General features: G+C 39.9%; 1 protein-coding gene across 1 annotated transcript in view; it reads left to right on the top strand.

Annotated features, from left to right (window-relative positions):
• The window catches only part of APP (amyloid beta precursor protein), a 227,096-nt gene that overhangs the window by 129,104 nt on the left and 84,793 nt on the right, over positions 1-13,199 (top strand). The window contains exon 7 of the mRNA XM_074147738.1: positions 9,494-9,661. Within this exon, the coding sequence (XP_074003839.1) occupies positions 9,494-9,661 (168 nt within the window). The remainder of the gene's footprint in view (positions 1-9,493; positions 9,662-13,199) is intronic.

Below are 13,199 nucleotides of genomic sequence, written 5' to 3'. Positions count from 1 at the left end.
TCTCTGTAAGATAGATGTCGATTTTTCTGCAGTGCTTGCATTTTTACCAATATGTGCTGGAGATGATGGCAGAAAATGAGATTAAAGGCTACAGTTGGAAAGAAAGGAGTTGAGACTTGCGGGAGGCAGAGGCAAAATGGCAGTGATTGGGGCAGTCGTGAAATGAGTCAGAAAACATCTGGCCTGGTTCCTTTCCTCTCTCCTTGGTCTCCCGCTCCTGGGAGATGCTTGAGACTGAAGTACCAGCAGAGTCCCCCTGTTTTGTGTGTGACAGCATCCTTTCCTCTTGAACCGTGGTGCTGCTGTTTGGCAGAGTAGGCAGGGAGCAGAGGGGCTGCCGGCTATGATTCATCACATGTGCCAAGGACAGAAGGGTGCCCAGGGGATGCTGTGAAAAAAGCAGAGTTACTTCATTTAGGTTTTGCTGTTTGGTCTAAGTCCAGATAAGCCCCCCAATCAAAAGCACTAATGTTTTGCTAAAATGACTTGCGAATGTTTCTTTCCAAGGCTGGCAGCACAGCCTTGTGCGTTTCTGCCTTATATAACTGCGTTGGGTGTTTTGCTCAGTTATTGGAGAGCCATTTCAGCAAGGAGGGGGTGGGAGGAGATTATGTTTAAATCTTTAAACCAATTAAATATATTTCCATATGTGAGCTTTCACCACCTGGGGATAAAACACCCTGTTCTCGCTAGTAAATGAATATTGAGAGAGGGGGGAAAAAAGAAGAAAAGTACACTTGACTTTAATGGGATTTTGGATGAGTGGAAATGAGGACAAATTAGGTAGAACGTGTTTCTTTACTGAGGTTGACATTTCAAAGAGGTTAAGATGTTTAGCCTTCAGGAAAGTAGCGTGTAATAATATGAATGTAAAATACAAAAGAGATGAGGCGAACTATTGAAGCTACCTTTTAAAAATCCTTTAGAATGTATGTACTTGCTAGCTGATAATGAAATGCTATTGTCCTGTTCTTCCCAGGTCTGAAATTTGCCACTTTGGGTGGCTGTTGAGTGAAATATGTGTTACTGCAGGTGAGGTGGAGGCAATCTGTTACCAATACAAGTTTTAAGTGCAGTTCTGCCACAGCCCTTTCTGTTTTCTGACCTCCAGCCTTCCTGGGGCACGGAGGGTGCAGAGACTGTCCCTGAGTGTGTGTAACTGGTATCTGACAGAGCTGCACTATGCAAAATGCTTAGGAGAAATGTAAATGTAGAAGTGTACAATAACTTACAGCCTTAGCCCTTGCTTCCTCTTCCCTTCCTGCACTTGAGAGAAAGCTTTCTACAGGGCCCCTGTCCTCCTGATCGTGGCCAGCAGATCCGGCATAGGAATTTCTGTGGTGGGCATCTGCTGTCGCAAACAGAAGAGTTTGTCACTGTTAGTGCAAATGAAAGAGGCAGAGGTACCTTGTAGACAACGTATGTATTAAGAAGTGGTCCACCCTATAGAGACACCTTGAAATCCTTTCCAGATGGAGTTAGGTGTCAAGAGCTTCGTTCTCCTGGACGTGAGCTCTGTTCAGGCTACTTTTCCCAAGCATTACTCAGTGCAGTTCATAAAGCATATCCTATGATGCTCTTCAGAGAAACTTTACAGCCAGTTTTATGAAGCTGTAACTAATATTAAGTCATTAGCATTGAAGAGCAGAGGGTGGGTTTGTCCAATTTGAGAGGAGTTGCTTTTTATATGTGAAATCAACAAAGAGCAACTGTTCTAAAACCGTAAATTAGGATCTAATTGTGGGCTAGTACTGAGTCCTTTCCGCTATCAACGGAATGATTGCCGTCAACCATAAGTAATTGGAAAGCATAAATGTAATGTTATACTTTTAAAGACACTTGAGCTATTGTAGAATCAATTTGTCAGGCAATTTTATTTCTATGCTTATTTTAATGAATCATGATCAAAATAGCAATAGCAAAACTACTTGCAAACTTACTTCCAGTGAAAAGCAAGTTAGTCTTGCCTAGAAAATGGGAGAGGTCATTGACAGGAGAACAGTTATTTCATTAAGTTTTTACAGCAATCATATTTTTATAAGCTATAGTGTTTATTTAGAAATTTGAATAATTTTTTCCTAGCACAATATGTGCCAGTATTTGCTTTTCTGCCTTTTGTGAAGGACCATCTTTATTCTCAGTTCATATGGAGTAGGACAGCAGACCCAAGACTTTCAGATATGCTCTTACTGGACGTTAAATCCATCTAACTGGATGTTAAATCCAGCCCATTGTGGGCCTGAGGTTGCAGGGATCCAAAGAGTGAAATTAATGTCAGGTCAACGTTTTTTGCCTTCGATCACAGGGAGATGTTACCACTGAATTTGTGTCGAAGGAAGTGGGGCTCATTTATGAAGCCCTGCAGGAAAACTGTGGTTCTTGCCTTTTGTCTCTGTATGGAGCAAGGGAGGTGACTCTCTGCTGGCCAGGATTTAAGCAAGGGAGCGTTTTGTTTTCTGCTATTGTTGTCGCAGCATCGTGGGTGTTGCAGAGCTGCTCCCGATGCATCCGTGCTCCAGGTGATTCTTCCAGCGTGTGACTGAAGCAAGCAGGAGTGCTGCTCTCCCCATCATGTACCGTTGTTTATGATTTGGTTTCTGCTCTCCTTCAGCACAGTAGGTGACAAGAAAAATCAGTCTCTCTTGGTGTACAACAAAGAATAAGCAATTTCAGCTTAGTGCTTCCTGTCAACATAGCAGTCAATCAGGTCTCATTTAAAGGAGAGCAGCTGGGTCAGCGCAGCAGCCTGGCGGAAAACACTTGGCAGCTTCTTCGCATACCTATCAGCAGATGCGGGGGATTCAGCAGCGTAAGCTTGACCTGCCTCATCTAGCGTATAATGTTGCCCTTTAGCAACTGGTTTTGCTTTCTTTAATTCAGCTGCGTTTCTTTAAACAGTAAAGAAAGAATTTAAGCAGTGCTGCTTGATGTGACATTTTAACTATGTTTACAATCTGGAGTTGCAAGCGAGAGACCATATGCTTGTTTCCTAGTAAGAGAAAAGTAGCTTGTGTGTATATGGTAGCTCTTAGCTCTATTGATCTAGCATAGTGGGGTTTTTTCTGAAGACTTGTGTCTAAGAGACTTTAAATTCATGCAGTGACAGCTACCATCTATTCTGTGGCAAGGGAGGTTAAGCCAGATTGCTAGACCTATCAGCTGTGAATTTTGGAATTATATTAGTAGCATATATTAGATTAATAGGGCTTTTTTACCCTCAATAGCTTTGCCCCACTTTCTTCTTTGAAACTTTATTATCTGTCTTTTAAAGTAGTAGTTCCATGTTCTTCATTTGCTTCAAGAATGTACAGTATACTTTAGTTGGAAAGTGATAGTGTAGTTGTATTCCCTACTAAGAAAACATTGATACATTGCAATATGAATAATACACATTATAACTCTACTGTTTTTTTATTATGATATCTTCATTAAGACCGATAATCTCTAGCATATGAGCAAGAGATGATAAAATTAACTTTAAGGATTTGCATTAAAATAACCAATAGCTTTTAATTAGACATTATAATTTAAAGCACAACTATTCCACCATTATATAATACTTCAAGATATGTTGCGATTAGAAGAAATCTTTTTTATGATCTAGTAATCTTGTTGATTGAAAAGCAATATATTATTACTATTTAGGGTCAAGGGCAAAAGTACTGAAATACTAAACACAGTAATAATGATGTTTCACATAAGGTTGGAGGGTGGAGAGTGGTTTCATTTGAAGTATATTCTGCCAGAAGAAATCCCCCAAGAATCTGTTTCCCTAGAGAAAATGTGATTTTACTATAGTGAAGCAATAATTAATTGAATATTTCTGTAAAAAGACTGGAATGCACTTTGGGGCTAATCCTCATGTTCACTGTCATGCCACGTTAGCGTAATCACGTTGCTACGTGGCAACTATACCTTTTTTAAAAATATACATAAATTCATGACATTTTATTGACCTACATTTAGAATCAAGGTGGGGTTTTTGTTTGGGTTCTGGCCATTGGAAATAACTATATGGCACCTTGGTTCAAATTGTGTTGCGTTCAAGTGAACAGAAAATGTATTTTTGCATATTTGTCCCACTTCAGAATCGTAAGGCTTTGTATTCAAGTATAAAATTACAGTAGTTTTTTTTGTATCCCAAATATTCCCCTCCAGTAGTTTAAGAATGAACATTAAAGAGAGAAATTCAATCTTAATTGCACAGGATGGAAATTATGATTTTAGGGTTTATAACAGTTTTACAAGAGCTGTTCTTCAGTATTTAGAATTCATCATTTTGCTTTATTCTTTTAACTTTCTCTGTAGAAAGTATTTTAGCAATTGTGTAGCTTGTATACCAACTTTATTCCTAGGGTATGTGCCAGCCTCCCAGCTGTCTCCTCCTAATTCCAAAAAATCTCCTCTGAAATTGGCTTTTATCTTTGAATACTCAAACTAAATTTGCCTGCCTCTTCTAACCATATATTCAGAATGAGGAAGTTTATTTTCAATGAAATTATCTTTAAATATTCCCTTTTGATTAATTCATTGAGCAAAACAGTATTGTGCCTCTTTGGAACACAAATGTTATAACTAGAAGACCATCAGAGTGCATTTACTTTTTAACTTGTCTAATTTTTCTCATCTAGTTAAAAAATGGAGACTAATATAGATATGTGTGTATTAATAACCTCAAACTATAGCTGTCAGTTCCCGAGAAGACAGAAGCCAAAATTACTCCAACTGTAATATTATATATACTAGTATATAATAAAGAGGAACATATGCCTCATGATATATATTTTAGAGGTTTATTCCTTTGGCCTCTCTTGCATTAATGGATTACTCTCTTCTTTAGTGAAATATAAATAGTAAAATATAAGATTGTGATCCCATATACTTAAGCAGCTAAATGTATTACTTGAACAGGTTGGGTGTGGTTATGATACAGTTTGAACTGACAGCAACATAGACAAAACAAACACACACTAGTGCTAGCAAGCTGGTTCATACCACCAGCACGATTTATTTGTATATACATGACTATCGACTTCAAACTTGAAGGGCTGATAGTATAGAGAGAGCCATAAATACATTGTTTTTTCCATTACCAGGGCTAAATTAAAGAACTTGTAATATTTGTAAGACAACATGGTGGTATCTTTCTAATGTAGCATTAAGGTAAAGAAGTTTTTCAGAGGTGTAAACTAAACATAGGACCCAACTTCCAAGACAGGTTGGAGATGGTAGTCTAACTTCTTCGGTTTGTCTTTTTTTTTTTTTTTTTCCCCTTAAAATCTCTTCAAACTTAATTTCTGGTTTAAAGTTTAGAATGGACTGTGCCAGCATTTAAATTACCTTATTTTTTATGATCATGTAAATAAATTCAGATCTTGAAGAAAATACTGAGTAACCTTGATGTTTACAGCGATAGAAGTATGTAAATGTAGCTTTAATTCCCCCTCCCTTAGAAGTTTAAATTTTATTTCAGATTCCTCAATTGACAATGTTGGTGTTCACAGAGTAAGTGTTAGTCCCATGTGGGGAAAAAAAAAAGCATGGAGTTGAGATTTTGAAATACAGCAATTATAATTTCACTTTGATTTAAAATCACAGTTTTCTTCAAGGAAAACAAAAAAACAATTTATATGGTAATGAAAAATTTTAAAATGTCATTCAGAACCATAATCTATATTTTCCTCTGTAAAAACTGATCATCAAAAGTATCTAAAATGTTTGCACGTAAATTCTTATAAGCTCTACTTAACAGCATTTTGGTAAATGAGTGTTTATGGAAGTAAGTACATTCTGTAAAGCCACTGTAAATCAATGTCCACATACTTGAAAACTGTATTTCCTAGGATGCTGTAGCCTGTGCTTTTCAAAGGAAACATAACACAGTCAGTACCGATGTTTAATGTAACTAATTTCTTTTCAATATACCACTTTAACCATTAATTTTAAAGCAAATCAAAAAGCTCTTCCACGCTGCTGCCCTTCAAGGAATGACCTACCTGCTTGGTTAGAAACAACTCTTTTTTTTGCATCAAGAGGCTGGAATAACTATGAGAAGCTTGGAATGAGGAAAGTTGAATTATACTTTCCTGATTATCTCAAAAATAATTTGCCAAATCTAAGATTTCAGAGGGGGAAGGTATCGGCAACTGTAATCTTCGTTTAAGGCACAGAGAAGATGAGAGAAATATTACTGTTGGAGGAGGATGGTGTGAAAACTGCAAATGTCTGAAAAAAGTATTAGAATTTAGACTGCTTATGAACCTTGGTTGTGGCAAGGGCTTGTCCTCTTTAATTTTATCCAGTGTCATGGAGCCAAAAGCAAAAATGCATCTTTATAGGGAGAAGAGTGAGCGAGTTCCTTAAACAAAGCAAAGCTCACTGATAATACTGGACTTGATACAAATTATTTGTGATATCAAGTAAAATTGAATTATACAGTGGCAAAAAGTAACTCATCTTCTAATCAGTTTTCAGCAACAAGATTAATATATGAAGCAAAGACAACTTGTAATTTTTTGATGAATCATGTAGCAGTGTATGCTGCCTGCCTTCTGCTAATACCTGTGAAAATACCGAAGCTCATCCATCACAGGCATTAACTGTTACACTCGGTAGCAGTGGAAGGGGAAACGGTATTTGGATTAAATCACCAAGAGAACCTGTTGAATTACCCGTTTTTGTACTTCATTTCCCACCTTCTCAGTTGAAGTAGTACAGCTGAGGATCAAATGTTGTGGCTTTTTATGAAGACAAGTGATGGGGCTATGGAGAGGCAGGAGAGCAGCAACTGGCCCACCAGTAGGAGTAATGGGAGCATTTCCCAGGAATTGAAGCTGGTTTAAAAATGTACATTTACCCTGAAGCAGGAGTGAAGGAATGCTACTCTGGCCCTCCACAGAGAACAGACGGTGGTGGATGGTGGTGGCATCACTGGGAAAGGCCTGACAGCAGTGAATCATTTCCTAGACTGGAGCAACAATGTGCTTCCCTCAAACAAGAGAAATCATAAAACAGTAACCCAGAGCACTTTTCCCCTCTGTTGGTTTATCTTCCTTTAGGTCATAAACTGTTTGCTATGAAATAATTACCATTTAGGTCTCACCAGCAGCAGTGCGGTCAGCTGTGCAGGCAGGAGGGAAGGATGTCCCTCCACTGCCTCGCAGTGTCACCACCAGCCTAGTGGGAGATGACAGGTCAGGCAGGAGGCAGGTCCCTGGCCACAGCATTGGGCTGCAGTGCTTCAGGCTTGTCCTTTATAATGTGCTACCCTGTGGTTTCCTGGATGCTTGTCCAACTGCATCTTCATGTGTATGAATGACTTCAGTTTCCAGAGAGCCCATTCCTTGTTAGCGTTGGCACTAGTTATTTGATGGACCATTACTTTTGCACATTATTTGCACATGCAGAGAAGTCTCTGCTGCTGTTTCTGTGAAAGATGTACCTACAGGAAATATCACATTAAATCTGTGAACCTTTCCCATCCTGATAACATTTAACAGTGCAAAATTAAATAAATCAGACTTCATAGCAAAACTAGTATTTTGAGGGAAACCTAGAAGGCGCTTATTGTGTGGCTTAGCCCATCGTCAACACTAAGTAAGAAAAGACTGAGTTGTTGAGACCTTTGTGGTTTTTGAAATGACATTTCCTGTCAGCATAAATTCTCTTGATGATACCTGTCTCTTTGATGTCAAGAGTCACTATTCATTTTTAATTGACATGTGGCAGCTCTTCCAAGGCTGTGCAAAGCTTTGTGTGAAGATTTGACTGTATAATTGGATGACGGGACTAGATTTTATTTGAAAAAAAAATCAGAAGAACCACTTGTATACTAAATGTGGTATATAATTAATCATATGGTGGTATACAGTCAATTGTAATTAATGTTTTACAATTAAATACACTTGTTTTGTTTTTTCTTAAAGTAAAAAACCCTAATATTCCTTCACCCTCTGCTATTCCTTTCCCCCTAGTTGCTTGGTACAGAACTGTGACATTTGTAGCAAATCCTTGATGATTGCATAGGTGGGTCTTTTTCTCTTAGACCAAATGGATGCTCCCTAAAATTGATTCTTGACTTTATTTATAGGTACTGTATGTGAATACGTTAAAGACCTATAAAATTGCACCTCAATTATATATTTAAGGTAATGTAGATAGATACTGACTACCAAGGGCAATTGAATATAAAATCTACTTATAAGTAGCGATGCTCCCTGGGAGAGTGAAGTGATGGGTCAGGACAGACTCTGAAAGGCTGGACTCTCCATAGCTAGCATCTAAGAGGTGATGAGCACGAGGGGGGATTTTCAGTGCTAATGCACTGATGTTTCTTCGTACCATTCAATCCTTAGGGATCTGCCTTCCACAAAATTCAAATATATGCAGAGAATTTAGAAGCCTCTAGTTGAACGTACCAGTTTGTCTGCCGATGCAGTGCGTGGGATGAAAGCAAATGAGGGGCGTATTGGTGTTTAACATTATGTAGATTTGAAATGACTTACGCAACATGTTGAAAGATAAAACTGGTTTTGTCTGTTTGGAACATTATTGGTAAAGGGCTATACGTTTACATGTGTAATTGGCTGAATTCCAAATTGCAGGCAGAATTTGCTTTGTCTTGCTTTAATTTGTGTGGTTTGGTTCTTCCCTCAGGTTTTCATGTGTTGCAGGATGTAGGCAGAGACTGTGGCAGCTCACAATGAACACAAACTGTTTTAATTTTTCCTTGTATATATTCACTGGGGATGAAACTTCCTCCCATGGATGGGATAAAGCTATGGCAGTAATTTTATATATGTGAGCCCTGGAACTATGAATTATAAACCCTGTGCCGGGCACCTTGCAAGAGGGAGTTTCTTCAGCAATGACTGTATATAATAGGTGTCTGAAGAGAATTTGTTTTCCTCTATAACTCATACATATTTTTATTTTGTTTTTTTCTTTTGTATAACCTGGGAAATATTCTCAGTTGTGGGAGGCGGGGGGGGATGTATAGCTAGAGAACAGAAAGGGAAAAAAAAGTGGCACCTTCTGCTTTCAGATGTTCCCCGTCCAGGCAGGTGCCGAGGGGGATGCCCGGGCGGGAGTCTGCTGGGGGCCATCAGCAGGCACCGTGGGCTGGAGCTGGGGGGAGTTGTACCCCTCTGGCCTGTGAGTAGGCAAAACTTCATGCTTGTACTATTGCCGCCACAATGGAGCTTGTTTCAGAGCGCTACCAGAACACAAGTGTGTGTGGATAAAGTAGCTAAAAAAATAAGAGTATAGGCAGGCTAAGGAGACTTAGTGGCATGGATCTGGGTCAGTTCAACATTTACCTTCGTTGTCTCCGGGGTGGTTTTCCAGGGAAGGTTTTCCCATTCCCGGGAACACCTCCTTGTCGTGTCTCCTTCCTCGCTCGTGTGTGCGTGGACACTGAGAGGCACCTAATTAGGAAACCGAGGCAATACCATTGACGTGCTAAATGTGGTTCCTCCGGGTCTCCTGTGACTAGAGGTGTGCTCTGAGCAAGCCGAGACTGGTCCCTGCCGCGCGATGATCTCCCGCTGGTACTTTGACGTGGCTGAAGGAAAGTGCGCGCCCTTCTTTTACGGCGGCTGCGGCGGGAACCGGAACAACTTTGACTCGGAGGAGTACTGCATGGCGGTCTGTGGCAGCGTCAGTAAGTGCCCCTCCACGCCTGCCCTCCCTCCCGCCGCTCGGGAGCGGGACTGGGCTCTCACTAACCCCCGGCCGCGGTCTGTCCAACGCCTCCGCTCACCGCTAGATCCTCTTTAGCCTCTCGCTAACCCGGCATGGTAGTGGGTGACTTCTTGGTGCTGTAGGCAGGGGGGGGTCTGCAAGTAGGTAGCTAAAAGCCTAACACTTCCTTAGATGAGACCTTCGCACTCACCTTCCCTGATCTTTCTGTCGAAGCGTACTGACATTTTGTGTGTCTCTGTGTGTGCATGTATGGTGCATGTGCAGGGAAAAACACAAACTTTAGGGAAGCCTCAGGTAAGTTTAAAAAATAGCTCATAGTTTGTTTGTACAGTGTGTTTTCATGTATTATTTCTGACCTTTTTAAATCAAAGCAATATAAGCTCATTATAATACTAGAATATTTCTTTCCAGCCTCAGAAGAACTGATTTTTTTTGTTTGTTTGTTTGTTTTTAGTTTGAGTGAATACTTTGTGTGTGTTTGCAATGAAAAGGCAAGAAATGACGTTTGATTTTTAGGTTTCCCTGCGGGCCGTGATACATGTGGATGTGAATCACCTCTTACTTTGTTTAACACAACATTTATTTTGATGGTAATTTGCCATGAAGAAAGAGTTCTCACACTGTGATTTTGGTTTGAGAAGGATGGCTTTCTCCATCACAGGGTATTGAATCATCAGATGCTGGATTTATCAGCTGTGTTGTGGTTGAGGAGCCTCTGATACGCTCCCCTCCCATCTGCCTTGCCTGCACATGCTCTCAGGAGAGTATTGGCTGCCATTTACATCTGAAACATTAAAGAGTGCATATGTATCTCACTGCTCTGTCTGCTTACAGGGCAAGAAGGAGCAGAACAGAAGCAGCACATTAGGGCTGTTTTTATTAATATATTTTCCAAACCGCACCTCAGAGTATTTGCAATAACTAGAAGGCTCAAAAATGCCCACAGACACAGGAGTCACGGTGTTCTATGTGTGTTGTGGAGCAGAGGAGCTGACCTGTATTTTATTGGAGCGGGAGCAAGAGCGGTCGTGGAGGCAGGATTACTGCCCTGGTGCTCCAGCTGCATTTCATCTCAGCATCTTTTAGAGCTGTTCATGGCAAAGCTCCATGAAGGGACGTGGAGAAAGACTACACAAGGCCAGTGAGGAGGACATCTCATTGACAGCAGTCAGCTTCTGCAACAAGATGGAAGATGTAGTGAAGAGAGAACTATGCAGTAGATTGGAGTGAAGTCTATAACCTGTTTGCTAAAGGAATGACATTTAGAACCATTAAGTTACTGTGTTCGGTAAAACATTTCTAGAGATGCAAAACATGGCTTGTCTCTGCGTGCCCTATGACAGGCAAGAAAAACTGGGACTTTGTAATGAGTTAAATTAGGACAGTGGTAGAAAAAAAGAGAAACTTAAAGAAGAAACATTTATGCAATGAAAAATGTAGGGTATATGATATTGACAAGCAGTTGATATTGGAAGACATGGAAGAGGAGAGAAAATTAAACTTGAAGATAAATCACTCCACTCGCGACAGCTGGCTCAAGCAGATTTGAGGCATAGAAAAACAACTGTGCAGTGAGAGAGATGTTGAACAATAACCCTAGGAAAGCCACTTGAGCTTTTCTCAATTTAGTTTCAAGTAGCCGAGATGAGGCTGTGTTTATGCTTTACTGTTATGGCCAACAGAGAATTTGTAAAGGATGATGACCCTTTTTGGTCACATGTGGGTGAGTATCATGCTTAAGTGGTGATTGGATCCCAGACAAGATGATGACCATCAAAACTAATAGTGGAAAATAGCTGAGAAACTGAACCTTTTTTTACTTTACATCTAGAAGTAATCCCAGTCAGCAAGGGAAGAATAACGGGACTGAACGTGATTTACCTGCTCAGAGCTTTGGATACTTCAGGTGTTTGTCTTGGCCTATAAGAGGCAAATGAAAGTCACCTACCTCTGATCTTACACCTCTTGTGACAGTTCCTGTTCCTTTCCCCAAAAATTTAAAAAAAAGGGTGGGATGGGCTTCATCCTTACACTTCATGTCCAGCAAGGTGGGATCGATTGAAAAACAGGTATGTCTTTTTGTGCTGTGCCATTTTATTTTTAAGGTCAGTAGAAGAGTTTCTAAAAGCTGCATACACTGGGTCTTTTTGGAAAGAGTCGTCCTTCTCACATACCTGATAGGGATTAAGAATTACTACTGCCTTTGTCAGCATTACTAAAAAAACTAGAATATTTCTGTGAACACTGGACAACAGCATAAACGAGGTCTTGTATTAGGTCTTGACTCTTGCGAGATTGCAATTTTGTTAAAGGTCTGGATTTACAGGTTTGTTTTGGCTCCTGCCCTTCAAGTTGAGCCATATGGATGCATTTCTTTCTGTGTCCAGATTCTGCAGTGGGACTGTTCAGACTCAAATATCTCCTGACATAGCGCATCTTGCATGCAGAGCTGTAGTTACTCACCCAGCACTTCAGATGTGAGAGTATTGTTTCTGACTTTCATGGTGCTGCAAAATGATTACACAGAGGGAAGGGTGTTGCTGACTAAAAGAGCAGTCACATCACAAAACAGACTTCATGAGAACTATTCTTATGGAGCAAAACTTGGAGGGATGAGACTCTGATTTGTCACATTGATAGTGCAGTGGTGTTACCTTTCATATACAGGTTGTAGGTGAAATCACAGCACCAACTGCTTGTTACAGCAAGCCAGCAGAGTTTACTGTATTACACTTCCCAACAACCTAGTGATCTTTTTGCAGGAAGTTTTCTGCTACAAGGGGTGACCTCAGCCGTGATCTTAAAGAGAATATCATAGATGGAATGAAACTTGGAAATTGGATTGTCTTCCTTCTTCAAACTTGTCTCTTGGCAGCAAAAGTTGTTCAGTCTGTGCTCATTCTCTTTGGGAGGATAAATGATCTTCTCTTCTAAGACTGCCATTTCTTACGCAGCATGTGAAATCAGAAACAACTTCTAAATTTGCCATATAGCATATCCATTAGGATACTCAGATGAGCCCAGGCAATTCCTCTTGATCTTATGGAAATTGGTGACTTGTTTTTTTTCCTTAGGTTCAATTCAATAAAACAATGCCAAGAGCATTACCTTTTGTGGTCTTTTCATAGGTATCTTGGTTTACTTTGCAATTCTCAATTTTGGGTAATTTTTTCTTTAAGGAAAATGGAGTTAGGTTGAGTACTTGAACTGCATGGCTTCATTTGCGTAACTGGCAGTGAGAAAAAATAGAGAAGGTCTTGTCTTTTGAAGCAGTTATCACAGAGGACTTCTTCCTAATTTTCTTCAACAGTTTCTCCAACAACATTTGAGTCTATAAGGTACACTTTCCAAGCTACATTAGATATCTTTTTGTTCCTGTATTTTCACGTTATGTCAAAGTGTTCCATACTCTGATCTATACAGTTCTTATTTCTGTTCCTAAAATACATCTTTTTCCTCTGGTTTTGTCTGCTGTTTCAGTATTGCCGTGCTGCTTC

Source organism: Numenius arquata, chromosome 1, assembly GCF_964106895.1.
Source record: "Numenius arquata chromosome 1, bNumArq3.hap1.1, whole genome shotgun sequence".
NCBI lineage: Eukaryota > Metazoa > Chordata > Aves > Charadriiformes > Scolopacidae > Numenius > Numenius arquata.
The sequence above is the reverse complement of the archived record's forward strand: the minus strand, read 5'-3'. Positions and strand labels throughout refer to the sequence as shown.